This window comes from Chelonia mydas, chromosome 14 (assembly GCF_015237465.2).
Source record: "Chelonia mydas isolate rCheMyd1 chromosome 14, rCheMyd1.pri.v2, whole genome shotgun sequence".
Taxonomy (NCBI): Eukaryota; Metazoa; Chordata; order Testudines; family Cheloniidae; genus Chelonia; species Chelonia mydas.
Window position 1 is genome coordinate 29,907,517 of NC_051254.2, and position 18,773 is coordinate 29,926,289.

At 48.8% G+C, this 18,773-nt stretch overlaps 2 protein-coding genes across 2 annotated transcripts in view; one reads left to right on the plus strand and one right to left on the minus strand.

The window, feature by feature from the left end:
- Positions 1 to 18,773, plus strand: part of LOC119567445 (maestro heat-like repeat-containing protein family member 1) — an 850,842-nt gene that overhangs the window by 390,868 nt on the left and 441,201 nt on the right. The window lies entirely within an intron of this gene.
- Positions 3,310 to 11,712, minus strand: LOC119567446. The gene is made up of 6 exons (XM_043528866.1): positions 11,663 to 11,712; positions 9,289 to 9,364; positions 8,350 to 8,499; positions 6,834 to 7,136; positions 6,059 to 6,139; positions 3,310 to 4,567 (listed from the first exon to the last, which is right to left on the minus strand). Exons 1-6 carry the CDS (start codon positions 11,708 to 11,710, stop codon positions 4,119 to 4,121), a joined length of 1,107 nt encoding a protein of 368 aa, XP_043384801.1. The 5' UTR covers positions 11,711 to 11,712; the 3' UTR covers positions 3,310 to 4,118.

Below are 18,773 nucleotides of genomic sequence, written 5' to 3' on the forward strand. Positions count from 1 at the left end.
TAGAAAGATTCCCACTGACTCTAGTGGGGTTTGAGTCAAAATAACGCCAAGGGAACAAGATATTAAAACAGTAAAGAGGTTGACCTGAACCCTAATGGCAAAATATGGGCCCAAAAAGCTGGCTTAAGTGCTGCCTGTGCAGTCCTGCTGAAATAAAAGGGTTTGGATGGGTGTAAATGAAGGTAGGCTTTGGCTGAGTGTTTAGTCCCCGGTATATGTGAATGGACATCTGTCACCTTTATGGCAGTGCCAGATTAAGGCAAAGGCACAGGCTCCTGGAGTCCAGCGATTAGATTAGAAGCTAAACTTCCATTTTTTTAAAAAAGTTATTTTCAAGCCCCTGTGGTTGGAAAAAAAAGCTCAGAAACATGAACCAAATGTAACGGACATAGCGATGATTACCTGAGTCTACTGAGAGCCTGACACAATCGCTCTGAGAGTGAGGGAGTTGCCCCATGCATATCAGTGGGGTGTTAACCCCTAGCCACACTGCCCTGGGGGCCCCACCAGCCCCCCAGTTGTGGGCTGTGTATGTGGCAGAAGAGGAAGAGAACAGCCAATATGGCCTCCACTGCCATTCCAAGTGGAGGGGCAAGGCTATAGGGGTTTATTGCAACTTCCCCAGAAGCAGCTGATATTCAGGAGCAGTTTCAGGCAATGTAGGGCCATATTCACAGCAGAACACAGGACCCCTGTAGCTACATCCCTGACATGGAGCAGCATCAGCTCACATGCTCAAGCTTTGATTTCAATCATAGAAATGTAGGGCTGGAAGGGACCTTAAGAGGTCATCTAGTTAGTCCATCCCCCGCATCAAAGCAGCACCAAGTAAACCTGCAGACCATCCCTGAGAGGTGATTGTCAACCCTGTTTTTAAAACCCTCCACTGAGTGGATCATCCACAGGGTCTGAGACAAAGTTAATAATGGAATAACCTGCTCATGGAAGGTGTTTCTTCCTTAAAAGACTGAAGGGGCTAAATCAGCTGAGCTTATTAAAAAAGAAGATGAAGAGGTGGCTTGATTACCTTGTATAAATACCGTAATGGGGAGGAAATACTGGGCTCTTCAATCTTGCAGAGAAAGGCACAACAAGAACCAATCAATGTGTTAAAATCAAACGAATTATACTTAGAAATAAGGCAAAAAAAAAAAATTAAGAGTCAGGGTGATTAACCAGTGCAATAAACTCCCAAGGGAAGGGGTGGATGGCTTCAAATCATAGAATCATAGAACTGAAAGGGATCTCGAGAGGTCATCTAGTCCAGTCCCCTGCACTCAAGGCAGGACTAAGTATTATCTAGACCATCCCTGACAGGTGTTTGTCTAACCTGCTTTTCAAAATCCCCAGTGATGGAGATTCCACAACCTCCTTAGGCAATTTATTCCAGTGCTTAACCACTCTGACAGTTAGGAAGTTTTTCCTAATGTCCAACCTAAACCGCCCTCGCTGCAGTTTAAGCCCATTGCTTCTTGCCCTATCCTCAGAGGTTAAGAAGAACAATTTTTCTCCCTCCTCCTTGTAACAACATTTTACGTACTTGAAAACTGGTATCATGTCCCCTCTCAGTCTTCTCTTCTCCAGACTAAACAAACCCAATTTTTTCAATCTTCCCTCATAGGTCATGTTTTCTAGCCCTTTAATCATTTTTGTTGCTCTTCTCTGAACTTTCTCCAGTTTATCCACATCTTTCCTGAAATGTGGCGCCCAGAACTGGATACAATACTCCAGCTGAGGCCTAATCAGCACAGAGTAGAGTGGAAGAATTACTTCTCATGTCTTGCTCACAATACTCCTGCTATACATCCCAGAATGATGTTTGCTTTTTTTGCAACAGCGTTACACTGTTGACTCATATTTAGCTTGTGATCCACTATGACCCACAGATCCCTTTCCGCAGTACTCCTTCCTAGGCAGTCGTTTCCCATTTTGTGTGTGTGCAGCTGATTGTTCCTTCCTAAGTGGAGTACTTTGCATTTGTCCTTATTGAATTTCATCCTATTTACTTCAGACCATTTCTCCAGTTTGTCCAGATCATTTTGGATTATAATCCTATCCTCCAAAGCACTTGCCGCCCCTTCCAGCTTGGTGTCATCTGGATATCTTTCTGGAAGATCTGCTTTAGTCAGACACGTATTATTGGGCTCAATATTGGGGTAACTGGGTGGAATTCTCTGCCTGTGCTATGCAGGAGGTCAGACTAGATGATCTAATCGTCCCTTCTGGTCTTAAAAGCCATGGATCTATGAAAATCTATGAATCGTTTCATGTTTTCTGAGGACTTTCAGTGTTACTAATGTCAGCTTTGCATCCTTGCTGTCATTTCAATGGATGAGGTCCCAGCCCCACTGGAATATAAATAACCAGAGTAATTATAAAATAATAATCAATAATAATTTATATATAACAATACACAATTTAATAAGATTAATAATATTCAAAAATAAATATTAACAAATAAAATAACTATTATATATGGCAGATGATCAGACGAAGAAGATGAGATTGCAGGACATGTGGTTTGGATGAGTGGAAGAAGATTGCAGGGACTAGTATCAGGTGCCAGGGCAGGGGGCGTCCATGGTGAATGTGGTTTATGATATGGCTGACTGGATGGACAGATTGCAGTACGGAATGTTTCTCAAGGCTGTGGGAAGACCAGAAAATGTGGCAGAAGGTTGCTGGCAAATAACTCTTGTGCGCTGTATTTATTGTTCATTGTGATGCGACTCTGTGTGCTTTGCACTATGAGAGAAGGGATGTATGTAATCAGTAGGGCATGTTTTGTGGTATGTAGCCCAGTATTAATAATGTTGGGACCAAATACATTCTCTCTTAAACTGTGATAAACTCCATGCCTATTGTTTGAGTGAGCAAGGGTCTTCAGAAATTTCTATCTTAACCAAAGAAAACAGCAACAAACTTTGGCAAAGCTACTCTTTGCTTGGATTGGTTAAACTGTGTAAGAAGAGGACATAGATCAGGGGTGGCCAACCTGAGCCTGAGAAGGAGCCAGAATTTACCAATGTACATTGCCAAAGAGCCACAGTAATACATCAGCAGCCCCCCATCAGCTCTCCCCTGCCCCGCCCCCGCCGCTTCCAGTGCCTCCCACCCACCGGCTGCCCTGCCAATCAGCACCTCCTCCTCCCTCCGTGCACCTCCTGATCAGCTGTTTCATGGCATGCAGGAGGCTCTGGGGAGTGGGAGGAGGAGCAAGGGCACGGCAGGCTCAGGGGAGGGGGCGAGAAGGGGTGGAGTGGGGGCAGGGCCTGTGGCAGAGCCAGCGGGTTAGCAGTGAGCGCCCCCTGGCACATTGGAAAGTTGGTGCCTGTAGCTCCAGCCCCGGAGTCGGTGCCTATGCAAGGAGCCACATATTAACTTGTGAAGAGCCGCATGTGGCTCTGGAGCCACCGGTTGGCCACCCCTGACATAAATAGATATACGCCAAGCACACTGAAATGGGAAAGTGTTTGTTGAGGTATCAAGTCTCTGCCCGGGACTGGATTAAAAGGTATAGGCACTATAAATCTACTAGTAGGGCACCAACTTCTGGAGTCATGCGACTACAGCAGAATCCCACTTTTAATAAAACACCACCACTATGTTGCTAGCTCTCGCAGATGCAGAGAAAAATCTGACAATGTCACCTGAGTGTAGCTGATGCAGTGACATCTCCTGGGTTTGCAGAGAGCCTGAGGCAATTGCTCTTAGAGGCAGGAGCTGCCCTGGGTGTAACCGATGCAGCAACATGTGCCTGAATCTTTAGAGAGCCTTGTGGGGGGAGCTGCCCTGAGTGTGACTGATATTGGGACATCTGCCCAAGTCTGCAGATTGTCCCAGCTCAACCACAGGATGGATTAATGTGAGAAGTGGGCTGTAGGTCTCTGCCAATTATATAAATCTCAGCCCTTCCTGGAACAGCCTTGGAGACCTGCACCAGGCATCAAAAACTGTCAGTAATAAGACACAGCAAGGCAGAATCAGGCACTGTGGTGAACTGGAAGTCAGAAACTGAGGTTACCAGCTCCAGCCCCTGCACCAGTTGGTGGAAAAAATGCATGTGGACCACACTGCTGAGGCAGATGATGTCTGTCTGCCCCCATGTGCATCATGTGCTAGGAGGGGGTAATCACTGCTTGTGGAGGATTCTCCTCACCAGACAGCCTATGCAGTTCAGCCCCAGCTCCCTGCAAGAGAGGCACAGTAGCACGGCCATGTTCATTGGTGTGTCCATGTCCGTTGTGGTGTATATGTTCACCAGTGTGTACATGTACACTTGTGTATCCATGTCCGTCACTATGTCCATGTCCACTGAGGTGCTGACATCCACTGGCATGGTCATGTTCACTGGTGCGTGCATGTTCATTCATTTGTGCGTCTCCATTTGCGAGAGCACACCCATTCATTCCTTCTGGGACCTGCTGCTTCCAGTTAATCCTAATGAGTCTGAATCTTCGTCCATCTGGACTGTGCCGTCTCACATATTTCCATAGCACCCAACCAACTACCACAAAAGGCACCACTAACAGAGCCAAATATGCATAGTGGGTGGAGTTTGATGGATCTGAAATAAAACCACAAATAAATCAAAGGCTGAAATATCCTGCGTTATTCATGTGCTGAAAGACATGTTATCACTGGAGTAATAGAAATGGAAGAGATTGCCATCACTTTTCTTCCCCACCCCATACTGTGGCAAGATCAATGCAATCTCAGGTAGGGTGTGATTTTGTAAGCTACTGAGGAGCTCAATAGTCTGCAGCATTGGGCCCTTATTGGGAACTTGAGGAATGTACAGTCAAATAATGATAAATAATATTAATTTTTTGCCCTTTTACCCACGAAGCCCAAAACTCTTTTCAACCAGTAACTAATCATCACTAGTTACTGGGAAGTAGGTCAGTGGGTCAGTATTACTATTAGAGCTGAGGGAATAATCTGCAGTGAATAATCTTGACAGGCTTCCCACACAACAACTGCAAAATTAGTTCCCCTTGATTGCACAGTTCACGCCCCCAGGAAGGCACCAACTGCAAAATTCTTGACTTTCAGATTCAAATTTACATCTGAGTATCTATTTGCAGTATTGTTGTAGCCTTGTTAGTCTCAGGATATTAGAGAGACAAGGAGGGGCGGAAGGAGGTAATATCTTTTACTGAAAGCTTGTGTCTCTCACCACCAGAAGTTGGTCCAATAAAAGATATTACCTCCCACACCCTGTCTCTCGGATATCTAATTATCTATCAGTTTCACCAGTGAATAATTCCCAGGCTGCAGACCAATCATATGGAATAGAGGATTTGTGCTGTAACCTTCTTAACCACACATTGCACAAGTTTCCAATTCTATACTTGACTGTAAATAGTCCCAACTTGTGTGATGTTTTATTGTTGTTATAATTCATATGTATTACAATAGCACCTAGAGGCTCCAACCCAGATCAGGGCCCCATTATGCTGGGTCCTGCACAGACAGAGTGAGAGATAGCTCTAACCCCGAAGAGCTCACACCCTAAATAGACAAGAGAGACACAGTGCAGGAGGAGAACTGGTGGCAAAGTGGCTCACCCAAGGTGACATGGCAGGTCAGCAGCATAGCTGGGAACAGAGCCCATGTCTCTGAGTCCCAGTCCCATGCCTGCACCACTTAACCTCACTAACTCTTCTTTAACCATATTTGTCATGCAATCAGGAAGTAAAAGCATTGTCATGTGATTAACACAAAAAATCTGTGGAAGGGCTTGGTATAGAACCCAGGAGTCCTGGCTCTTAGACCACTGCTCCAACCTCTAGACAGACTGCCTCACATGTTGCCTCTGCTTAGAATATGCAGTTGTTCAAATGGTGAAAATTTCCAAAGGGAACTTAACATTAAACGCTCCCCATGTGATATTTGGGGCCAAGGAGAGCAGAACACATCTGGACTCCATGGGCCTATGGAGACAAATCCACTGGAATTTTGCACAGGATGGGACGTCATCCAGACACAAGTTTCCCAAATGTTTGAGGAACATATGGCGCTAACCAGATAGAGGGAATAATTTCTTTTCACTTACTCTTCCCTTCTGCAGTCCCACTGGAAGATCTCTCAATAGCCTTGGGGCTCCCTGGTGTGGAAGGGGAGAATAGGGTGGGATCTGGAATGACAAGATAGGAGGTGGGATCCCAGAAAGGATTCAATAAACAGAAATTGTACAGGAGAAGAAAATGTAATGAATGGTTATTTGTATTTCAGTAACAACTAGGGGCTCCAGTTAAGATCAGGGCCCCATTGTGCTGGGCACTGCACAGATACACAGGGAGAGACAGACCCTGCCCCAAAGGGCTCATGACCAAGAACGGGGAGGAGGGAGTTTTCAAAAGTTTCTAGCTCTTGTGGTGGGGGAGAGAAAATATGACCTGAGTAGCCAATGCAACAGTTGACTGAGCCTGCAGCGAGCCTGAGACAGTCACTTTGAAAGGGGTGATCTCCCCATGCATCTCATTGGCACGTTAACTCCCAGCCTCAGTGCTGCGTGGGCCCTGCCAGCTCCACCCAGCAGGGGGTGCTATGTGTGGCAGGAGGGGAAGAGCACTGCCACCCCTGAAGTGAAGAATGGAACCTCATGTTAATGCCTCTGCCTCTTCAGGAGGGGATGGGGGTCCCACCTGCCACCACCACTCCAAGTGGGGGTTAAGGTCACAGCATGGGCTGAGGGTCCTGGCACAGGGATAGGACTGCAGGAGAACCATATAGCCTCAATACAGGCCTGGCAGCTGGCAGGGTGGGGTTGGAGTTTGGACACTTGGACTGTCCCAGGGCTGGGGAAAAGGAGTCTTCTGAGAATGTACCAGCCACCTTCAGGGAGACAGATGCTGTAATGGTTCCATTCCAGTGTTTAATCTGATAGTCTCCTTCAAGCCATTTGCTCATGTTCTCAACAGTGAAGTACTTATCTGACAAGGTGATGTGGCCTTCAAGGTTGCTGTTTAAATATTGTGGTTTCTGGCTGTTTAGGACCAAGATGTTGTCGCACTGGGAAGCGTAGGGGTTTCTCTTACACACTTCAGACATGCTTCCAGAAATGCTCACTGGGATCTGCACAGAGGAGCCCTCAGGGATGGAGCAGGAATGGACAGGCCAGACTGAAACACCTAGAAGAAGGATGCAACAATTTTAAATGATCCCGGGTGCTACTGTGCTCCTGGGAAGTTCTTTGCATGTCTGAGCGGAGCCAGGAGACCCCAGCATGAAGGGGAATGAGGTGGGACCACCAGTGCGGGAGGGGAGATCACAGTATACCCAGTCCACTCACAGAGAAACCAACCTGTAGTTCTGGTCCCCCCCACCACAGCAAGGATCTGTCAGAACCAGAGGCTCCATGGGGACTCCTTTATGGAGAGAGATTGAGAAGACTGGGGCTGTTTAGAGAGGTGGTGAGTAAGAGGAGATGGGATAAAAATATAAATAATAATGAACTGGACAGAGAAGGTAGATTGGTACTGCTGTTCACTCTGTTCTTGTGTTAGGAGACCAGGGGACACTCAATGACACTGCAAGATGACAAATTTAAAACTAATCTAAGGAAATACTTTTTCACACAACACACAAATTGCCTCTGGACCTCGCTGCCATAATATCTTACTGAGGCCAAGGGATTAGCAGGATCCAAAAAAAATTGGCTATTCCCATTATCCATATAAATGTTCAGAATCATAAGAATAAAGATGAAAAATAACTAGAGTTTTGGCAGGGATATAAACCCTACCGTTTGGGGGCATGAACCTGACCTCTAATTGATAGGGGTCAGGAAGAAGCTTCCTCTTTGGGGTAAGATACTCCATCACTGTTCACTAGGGGGTCTCTTGTCTCTTCCTCTGACTCTGGTGGAACTGGCTGTCAGGAAATAGGGCTGGGTGGACCCCTGCTCTGGTCCAATCTGGCCACTCCATGGCCCTCACCCTCCCAGACAGACTGTTGTATGGGCTGTAAAGACAAATGCTGAACACAATCTTCTCCCCAACAGGCCTCCCCTGGACCCTTCCCTCTCTTCCTACTGCCTGTGCCATGAGCACCATACAGATCTTCCTCTGGGCCACACTGGCTGGCCTATCCCCTGGCTCAATGGCTCAGTTGTTCTCAGGGACTGAATGTCATTTCCCCTCTCCAGTTGCTCAGCCTGGAGATGACTACAATTTCCATAGCGTGTGACTTGGTGCTATGGAAACCTACCATGGGATCATTGTAACACACCAGCCTCTTCCCTCCAGCTCTGCCTAACAGGGTGTGTCAGGGAGGCCCCGGGAAGCCTCACAGATATTTCCTACCACAGGCCTGGAAAGGGGACGTAGACTGCTGCCTCCTTACCTGGCTGCTGAGTTGGGCACATCTGGGACGAGTTAGCTGCTGAGTGGACTGTGCTGAGTGCCAGCCAAAAGAGAGCAAGGACCAATCCACATGGCCCCCCAGGAAACATGGCAGCAGATGAGACTGGAGCTTCTTTGGAGGAGTAGGAGCCTGCAGCAGTGAGAGATCAGCCCAGTTATGTTGGATGCTCTCTTGAAGACCCTCCTGAGGCTCATCAGTCCCCGGGCTGTGCTGCCACCATTGTGGAAGGGCCAGCTGGGTTTGAGCACACAATGCAGCTGCCTCTCTCCCCCTGTGACTCTGAGGGTCTGTACAACAATGGGAAGGGTTCAGGAAGATGGTTGAGTGGCAGCTCAATCCTCTACACTGCAGGAGGCCCAGCCTGGGGGCTGTGGATTACTGGGCATGAGAACTGTTCTGAGACCCAGTCCAGCACCCAAGAAGAATGGGGAGCTGCTCCTCTGCCACTTCTTGGAGGGGTCTTTGTGGGACCCAGTGCACAGAGTGGAGCTGGTGGAGCTGCCCTTTGAAACTGGCCCTTACTACTCCCTGTGTTTCTGTTTTCACTCTCCCCAAAGCCAGGCACCAAATTAGCTGCAAGTCCAGGAATCTTCTCCCCCTCTTCCAAAATGGCTAGAGAGGCAGATACCCCAACAGGAGAGGGAAATCACAGCCTGCTATGCAGCCTCGCTGGTGGTCCTCAAATGTCTCAACCCCACCCTCCCTGCCCACACACCCCCAGTGCCAGAGCCAATCGGTATGGGGTAGCTTCGTCCAATAGGTTCTGTGAAGCCATTGAAAGGAGACAGGACCCCCTCTGCACTCAAGAGGGCAGGGTGGAGCCATCACTCCCTCCTGCGGGGTCAATGGGGAACAGATCTCAGAGCTCCCCTCCTCTCCATTTACTGAAGGGAGCCAGGAATCGCTCTGGTCACTCACCTGGGACTGAGACGATGGTGAGCTCACACTGATCAGACCTTCTGCACCCAGCAGGGACGTGGTGGGAGGAGCTTCTCTGTGGGAAAAGAAACAAGCTGGGGTCAGTGCATGACACCCTTCTCCTTTTCCCACAGCCTGGGGTGCTCTGATCCTCTCCTGCAGGGCCCACAGCCACCTAATGGGAGGCCACTGCCCTCCCTGCATCTGCCTTGACATACAAACCCAACCATGAGCATAGGTCCTCATGCCCTGGCTAGGTCGTCTTGTGCTTTCTGCTCCTTGGGGGAGTAGCAAGAAAGACACTTCCATATTGAGCCCCTTCATGCTCAGCACAACCTGAGCCAGCGTCATTTACTCCACAGCACCATGCCCAGGTTGGTGTCTTCCCGCCCTCATCTTTCAAATGTCCGTCAGTTTGAGGGAGGTCACTCACTGCAGTCTTCACATTACCTACAGTCTGCACAAATTTGGTGTCCCCTAAATTCTATTGCTGATCACAGATTTTAAGGCCTGAAAAGACCATCATGATGTAGTCTGGTCTCCTGCATAAACACAGGCCAGATCATTTCCCCCAGGGATCTCTGCATGGAGTCCAATAATTTGTGGCTGAACCAGAGCAAGGCTTTCAGAAAGACCAGCCCAATCTCGATTTAGGCCTGGTCTATACACAAAGGCTCTGTCTATGTGGGAACATGTTACCAATTATGCTGATCTACTTATACCAATGTAAGTTTTCATATAGACTCTCTTATACCCCTTTAACCCCTTCCCAAGTGACATAAACTAAACAGGAAATAGGCACTTTTCTACTGGAACAAGGCCTTGTCTATATGGGGAAATTTTGTGTAAGTTACACAATATAATTATATCAATATGGTTCTGCTGATATAGCCCACCATGTACACACTTTTATAGCAGAGTGCCCTTTTTTTCAGTTTAGCTTATGCCACTTAGGAATGAGTTTAAGCTAAACAAAACAAAAACAAAAACAAAAAACAAAAAAAAGCTGGTCTTGTACCAGAATAAGGGTGTCCACATTGGGGAAGTGGAGAAGGGGGTAATACCAGGGTAACTTTAAATTCACACATTCACTTACATGGGTATAACTTTGCAGTGTAGACAAGCCCAGGTTTAGCTAAGTCAGTAGAAATCACACCTCTCAGGTATATCAGTGCAACTTTGGCTGTGGACTCTCTTACATCAGCTGAAACCTGGTTTACAGCAGTTCTGAGATATAACCAGTTTTAAACCAGTGTGAGTCCAGGGGTTGTATCAGTTTCACTGAATCTATTTCTCTACCGATTTCAGTTAAACCAGTGCGCAGACTGTACAAACGTCTGTGTATAGATAAGCCCTTAGAGACTGGGCCTGATGCAGAATCCACCACAGCCCTCAGGAACCTGCTCCAATGGTTAATCTCCCTCACTGCTGAAATGTGCACCTTGGGTTTCGGGTGTGAACTTGTCTAGCTCCCAGCCACTGGCTCCTGACTGGCAGCCATGTGGGCTCGTTACAGGGAGGTTACGGGGAGAGTGGTTCACACTCAAGGGGGCAATCTAACAGTGTTGTAAGTTTCTGAGCTGCGTGCCCGCCCCTCGTCCCGCCTCTCCACCACACAAAGCACTGCAGCTTCCAGCCTTACCACTGCAGAGTGAGACGTCATGGAGTCACAGCTCACCCTCTCACTCACGGACCACCCCTAACATATGTGACAGCGAATCAGCAGCCTCCTCCAGGAGCGTCAGACGCTCCCCTTCTCCTTCATTGGCCTAACAAGACACACCTCTCCACAACCCACTCTCCCTCCTCGCCCAGGTGTGTGAGTTCGCCGGGTGTCATCTCAGCGTCTGCCCGCTGGTTTGCCCAGGTCCCCGGACAAGAGATCAGGGTGCGAGCAGGAATTCACCATTTGCCTGCGGCTGCTGCAGAACGGCAAGGAACAGATCCCAGGAACGTGCCACCCCCCAGCTTTAGGCACAGTACGTCAGCCACTCTTTCCTGCTGCTCTGTCAAATGCTCCCCTCACACACTAGGGGGCTATTGAATGTGCAGGGAAACAGCTCCGCAGTATTTCTGAAGGAACAGGGATACGTCTTTCAATTTCCGGGGGGGAGAGCAAACTCCAAACGTGCTAAATGGCCTGACCAGAACCTCCAGGGACAAGATGCCACGTTCGAGCAGAAGAAACAAGAAACAAAGAACCTGGAGAAAGCAAGAGTGGGCTGGTTTATTTTGAGGGTGAGCTGGGAGGGAAAAGGAGTACTTGTGGCACCTTAGAGACTAACCAATTTATCTGAGCATAAGCTTTCATGAGCTACAGCTCACTTCATCAGATGCATACTGTGGAAAGTGTAGAAGATCTTTTTATACATACCTGCACATCCACCAATGTGATATATCCCATCATGTGCCCCTCTGCCATGTACATTGGTCAAACTGGACAGTCTCTACGTAAAAGAATAAATGGACACAAATCAGATGTCAAGAATTATAACATTCATAAACCAGTCGGAGAACACTTCAATCTCTCTGGTCACACGATTACAGACATGAAAGTTGCGATATTACAACAAAAAAACTTCAAATCCAGACTCCAGCAAGAAACTGTTGAATTGGAATTCATTTCCAAATTGGATACAATTAACTTAGACTTGAATAGAGACTGGGAGTGGCTAAGTCATTATGCAAGGTAACCTATTTCCCCTTGTTTTTTCCTACCCCCCCCCCCCCCCCCCCGACGTACTTGTTAAACCCTGGATTTGTGCTGGAAATGGCCCACCTTGATTATCATACACATGGTAAGGAGAGTGGTCACTTTAGATAAGCTATTACCAGCAGGAGAGTGGGTTTGTGTGGGGGGGGGGTGGGGAGGGTGAGAAAACCTGGATTTGTGCTGGAAATGGCCCAACTTGATTATCATACACATTGTAAGGAGAGCGATCACTTTAGATAAGCTATTACCAGCAGGAGAGTGGGGTGGGGGGAGGTATTTTTTCATGCTTTGTGTGTATAAAAAGATCTTCTACACTTTCCACAGTATGCATCCGATGAAGTGAGCTGTAGCTCACGAAAGCTTATGCTCAAATAAATTGGTTAGCTCTAAGGTGCCACAAGTACTCCTTTTCTTTTTGCGAATACAGACTAACATGGCTGCTACTCTGAAACCTGGGCGGGAAAGAGGCAGTGACACACCGATTGTTGGGACAACCTCTCCCTCCTGTCTGCCTCTGATAGGGCCGCTGCAGTGACTGAAACAGAGTCGTTACCAGTGGAAGGACCTCGCCAGTGCCGGGTTTACAATGGCTCCAGTGGCTCCATGCAGACGGGCCCATGCTCAGAAGGGGCCCCGGCCTGCTCCGCTTGCACTGCCCCCCGAGACCCCGCCCCTCCCACCGCCCACCACTTGCTCCTCTCAGCTGACCAAGGGCTCCTCTCTGCCCCCTGACCCCCCTGCTCCTCTCAGCCCCCTGGCCGGACCCCAGTGCACCTCTGGCTCCAGGCAGTCTCTGCTTCCCACCACCTGTGGGGCCCCACCTGTCCTCCCGGAGCCGAGCCACCTGGGACTGGTGCAGAAGCCTGGCCACTGTCAGCCAATTGAGCTGGGGGGAACAGTGTGTATGTGGGGGGCTTGGCTGGCCCCTTCAGGCAAGTATGTCTTGAGGGACCCTGGCAGGGCAGGTCCTGGCCTGGCTGATCGCGCCACTCCCGAGGGGCAAGAGCGATTCCCAGCCCTGGGACCGGTCCTGGCTGCGCTACCGGCTCAGCCTGGCAGACACAGTCACCTCCCTGCAAGGCTGGTGAGTGTAGCCAGGAGGCAGGGCTTGGGGGAGTGGGTCTGTGGGGAGTCTGTGGGGGTGCTGGGCTGTGAAGGGGCAGGGAGGATGTGTGTGTGTTGGGGCACTAGGGAGTGGGGGTTCTGTGGAGGGTGCTGGGCAGTTGTGGTGGGACTGTGGGCAGGGGTGGTGTTGTGCAGGGCGCTGTACATTTGTGGGTGGGTCTGGGGGGCCTCTGGCCGTAGGGAGTCGGGGGTGTTGGGCGGGGGGGCTGTGTGGCATGGCATGGGCCACTGTGCGTCTGGCAACTGCCGGTTTGTAAATAGTGCCCTCGCAGTGGGCTGGGCTATGCCCCATTGCCCCTGGCTGGCCCCTCACTCCGGGGACTGACCTCCCTGTGCCAGGCTCCATTGCCTCCATGGGGGCCCACAAATATGTTTGGGGCCGGGCCAACAAAAGGTTCATCCGGTCCTGGACCTCGCCCAGAGTGAGGGGCACAGAGTGCACAGCCAGTGCCTGCGTTTCCATGCTGGTCCCTTCTCCTGCTCCTCCCCTGTGCCAGCTCCCCTCATCTTCCATGGCACTCTCCTTTCTAGGGTTGCCAGCCCTCCAGGATTGTCCTGGAGTCTCCAGGAATCCAGGATTAAACTTTAATTAAAGATCATGTCTTGTGATGAAACCTCCAGGAAACAACCCACATTGGCAGCCCTACACCTCTCCCAATACTGTGAACACTCCCCGTCTCGCGGGCATTTCAGGGAGCAGTTTCTTTTTTCTCTCTTCCCTATCCACATCTCCGTCCTGGCCGCATCTCCCTGATGTGCGAAGTCATGACAGATGAATGCTGGGAAGGCGCCGGGGAGGGGTGATAACAGTCACACACCCCTGGACTCAGCCTGCCCCCACTGAAGTTAGTCCATGCAGAGCCTGGCTGGGAAATCTCTCTGGCTGGCTAGGAGGTGTGGCCACCAGAGCCCGGGCACGGCTGCGTTACTCCCCTTCCGGCTCTCAGGCCAGACTCAGGCTTCATAAACCAGCGCAGCGCTTCCGCTCTGTCCTGGCACCCCTTGGGTGGCACCTCTTGGCCTGGGATGCTACAAACACAGGAAGGGCAGGTGAGGCTGCCGCCCCCCACTCCACTGCACCCACCTCCCCTCCAGTGTCCGGCCTCACGCTCCACCCCCAGAGCGAAAGGGGAATCCCCTCTCCCAACCCCCTGCCCGACTCTCAGCCCTAGAGCCAGGAGGGAGTAAGGGAGTCTGTCACCCTTCTGCCGCTGTCCGTTTGCTACTTCCCACCTGGTCCTAGTGCTACTGACATTGCAGTGAATGCATTGGGCACAGAGCCTTGTCACAGATAGGAGGGGAAATTAACCCCTAAATTCCCAGATCTGCAACCTGCCAGCAAATTTACCAGGACCTAGAAACCTACCTGGGGTCTAGAGCACTGTATCCCACAAAGCAGCTTGCCTCATCACCTGGATCTAGCATCCCAGGATAACACAGCCCATGCTTGGAGCTGGAGAATTCTCCACTCCACAGGCAACCATCCACCCTTTCCTGAGCTCCAGAACCCCCCATTCCACTGAGTAACTTTTGCCATCCAGGGTTCTAAAATGCCAATTTTCATCTGGAATCCAGACCACCCCCATCCCACCATTGCAGGAGCAGGGACTCCAAGGCTGAACTAGATTGCAAAGGTGAAGGGTGAGTCTCTTCCCCTCTTACCCACTGTGCTCTTTTCTTGTTCCCCTGCCTCCCTGGGCTGTTATTTATATTAGAGGCACCAGCTGAGATTGGGGCCCTAGTCCCTGCCTTGAAGAATTTACAATCTAAATAGACAAGACAGACACAAAGGATTATCTCCTGGGGAACCAAAGCCTGGAGAGGATCAGTAATTTGCCCAGAATCAAACAGGGAGTGTGTGACAGTGCCAGTAGTTAAACCCAGGTCTCCTGGATCCCTGCCCAATGCCTTAACTGCAAGGCCTTGCATTAAGAATAGGGCTGGTTAATAATGTTGTCAAAACTTGTTTTCAGTTGCTTCCATTAGGTTTTCAACCTACTTTGCTTCCTGCAACAGTAGCTCAGGGCAGAAACTGAAGAATGAGGAGGCACCACCAGAGCCAGCAGATATCCAGAAGGCACTTGGCGCTGCCATGGAAAACCATCTCCACAACAGGAAAGAGCCCTAGGAAGCAGCTAAGCCAGAGACCTCCTGATTCACTGCACTAGAACTAGCAGAATGTTTTAAATTATTTACTTGTACAACATATACATTGGGCCTAATTCTGCCCTTCCATGGGTTTTATGCTGGTGTAACTTTCCTTAGTCTATGGGATTCCTCCAGATTTACACCGGGATGAGAGGGGAATCAGCCCCAGTGACTCCAATAAGGTTACTCCAGATTTACACCAGGGTGAATGAGAGGGGAATCTGGCCCATCATTCTTAAACTGGCTGCCTAGGAGACACCAGACTCCTTCACATGTTCAGTCTCTTTGGGTGGTGGTGGTGGTTGTAGGATTAAAGGAGTCTTCTCTTAAAGGCAGATCTTCTCTTTGGGCTATAAACACTCTAGTCCCTGGCTGTGGTGGCAGCATTGCATGCTTCCCCTCATGTGGATTCTGTTTCCCAACAGCACCCTCCCTCCTACCCCCAGTCTCCCCTACACACACACACACACACACTCACTCTAGCTAATCCCTCTGCAGGAACTGATCTTTGCAGGTGTGGCATATCCCAGAGATGGGGTAGGGGTTCACTCTGTAGGGTGGGGGGTGGAACGGAGAGAGTTCTCTGTGCTTTTCACATCGGTGCTGACAAGGGGAGCACAGAAAGACCAGTAGCTCTGTGAGGTGGAGCAGAAGCAGTTGGTTCTAAGGTAGATGGAAAGGCTGGCATGGGGCCGGTTATGTTGTGCACATCCCACTCTGGGCTGTGAGTCAGCACACAGTTTGGGAGTCACTCGTAGGCCTTTCTTGGCAGCAGGACACTGTAACCAAAGGAGAGGAAGGCGTTTTCTATAACGGATTAGTTGCGCTGACCCAAACCTCCAAGTGTGGGCAGGTAAAGCTCCCATAAACTGTGATTTAAGTCAGTGCAATTTACCCTAGTCTCAAGCAGGGTTAAGCTCCATCAGTACAAACCGTGGCGTATCCTGTCTACACAGAGTGTTTGCATTTTGGCAGCTACTCCCAGTGGCTGAAAACCCCGGGTAGACAAGGCCTCAGCTCTGAGTCTGAATAACACTTCTAGGCCATGCACTGTCTATGGCTTAAGCAGTTGTTTAATGTGCCTCTTGTTCCACATTCATTCATACCCAAAGGTTTTACCCAGTGAGCCACAGGGGAGGGGTGATTCCAAGGGAGATGGGGGAGCTTCTCTTTGAGGAGAGATCCAGGCACTTGGAGGAGCTGTATCCCTTGCCCTGAACCTGGGAATGAACAAGAAACCCCTGGAAAAACTCCAGCTGAGCCAAACACAGCAGCCCAACTCTGGTAAAAAAAAGACTCCCTCAGCCTGGCTGCTCCATTCCCCATTGAACTCCACATCCTTTTCCAAGGTCAGTGCCCTGATCTTCAAAGCTCTCCAGGGCCTGCCCCTGCATCCACCATGGAAATGTCCCACGGACAGTGCACAGGCCCTAGAGCAAAGCCAGGGAGAGATGGAGACACCTTTGTCAGTAGGGGGCCCATGGCTGTGGAAATATATTCCTGGAGGAATCAAGGTGGTCAGGAACCTTTGCACACAGGCTTTACCTCAGAGATAACACACACATTAAAAAAACCTCAATGCAAATTACCCCACTATTACATAGATGAGAGGAGAGAGAGTAAGCCACTCAGCAACACCCCCACCCCCATTCTATTTCCTTGCAAGGCACCCCACAGAATAAATGCTTAGACAGGACTGAGGGGAGGCGTAGATATATTAGATGGAGGGTTCAGAAAGGCAGGGGGATCTGAGCTGGGTGGAGGGAATCTAAGCACAGTGGGTTGCTCTTCTACTGGGAGGGAGGAGGACTTGCAGGCTAAGAGACTCCCCCTTTGGGTGATCACTGGGGAGACCAACACCAGAAACTGATACCTGGAGTAGAAGTCTGGCTTTTTTCTCAGCTCTGGGTGGGGAGTAGGGTCAGGTGCTAAGGACAGCAGGGGCTAGGAATCAGGACTCCTGGGTTCTGTCCCCAGCTCTAAGAGGGGAGTGGGATCTAGGGGGTCAAAGCAGGGCCTAAGGAAACAGGGCACTTGGTTCTCTTCCTTCCATACTCAGTGTGTGACCTTGAACAAGTCACTTTTATCTCTGTACCTCACTTTACAGAAACAAACACTAACCACCTTTGTAAACTCTTTCGGCATCTCAGGATGAGTATTCATGATAATTTCTTATGAGTTTCTAATCTTGGCAGGGGAGCACAGGGCTGTTGGGGAATGTGTGGTGTGTGTAGGTACATAACTGTATTGCTGGTTGTAGCCCTGTCATTTTTTTTCTTCTTCACTATTATAACTCTGGATGTTCTCATTCTTCATATAAATGTCCAATCCCCTTTTTAAATACTAATAATGTCTTGACCTCAGTGGAATCTTGGGAGTAGTGAGTTCCACAGGCTTAGTCTGCTTTGTATGAACATATATTTCCTTTGACCAGTTTTAAATCAGCTACTTTTCTGTGTCATTGAATATTTCCTTGTTCTTGTATTATGAGAAAGGATGAACAGGAGCACCCAAATGTCCTTTCCTTTCTCATATGTTATTTGGTATCCCCTTTATCACTTCTTCTATTATTCATCTCATCTCTAAGGTGAACATTACCAGTCTTATAAACTGCTCCTCATATGAAGGATTTTCCAGGCCTCTGATCATTCTCATCACCCTTCTCTAAACACCTCTAGTTCTGCAGTATCCCCTCTGAGATAGACTAATCAGTACTACAGACGATATTCAATAAGAGAATGAACCACTGATTTACATAATGACTGTTTTTGTTTTATTCTCCACCCCGTTCCTCATGCATATTAACATTCTGTTTGCTTTTCCAACAGCAGTGGCACATTGAGTAAAGGTCTTCACTGAGCTGTCCACACTGAAATTCCTAACTTGTTACATTTATTTTAGAAGCCAAGAGGCTTTAGAATTACCCTTTCCAATGTGCATTATTTTGCATTTGTCCACTCAGAATTTAATCTGTTACTATGTTGCCCATTCACTCAGCTTGCTTAGATCTCTCTCAAGCTCCTTACCATCCTCTCTGGACTTGACAAACCCAAATAACTGTGTGATACCTGACTACTAAACCTTCTTTCCAGATCATTAATAAATATATTAAACAAAGGATCTATACAGAACCCCATTGTTATCCTTTTGCCATGAGGAAAATTAGCCATTCATTCCTACTCTGCTTTCTTTCTCCTAGCCAGTTTCTTAGTATTCTCTTGTGAAGGACTGTCACAGGATTTTTGAAATTCCAACTAAATTACGCCTATCCAGTTCTCCTTTATCCACAATTTACTGACATGATTTAAGATTTTAATCGATTAGTTAGGCCTCCTAGTCCTTTGCAAATACCTGCTGGTTTTTCCCTAACAGATCACGGTCAACAGGTGTTTTATAATTTTAAATTATCAACCAATTTATGTTACAGAAGTAAGGCTCACTGGTCTGCAATTTCCCAACTTATACTTAGAACATTTTTTAAAATATAGATATAACATTT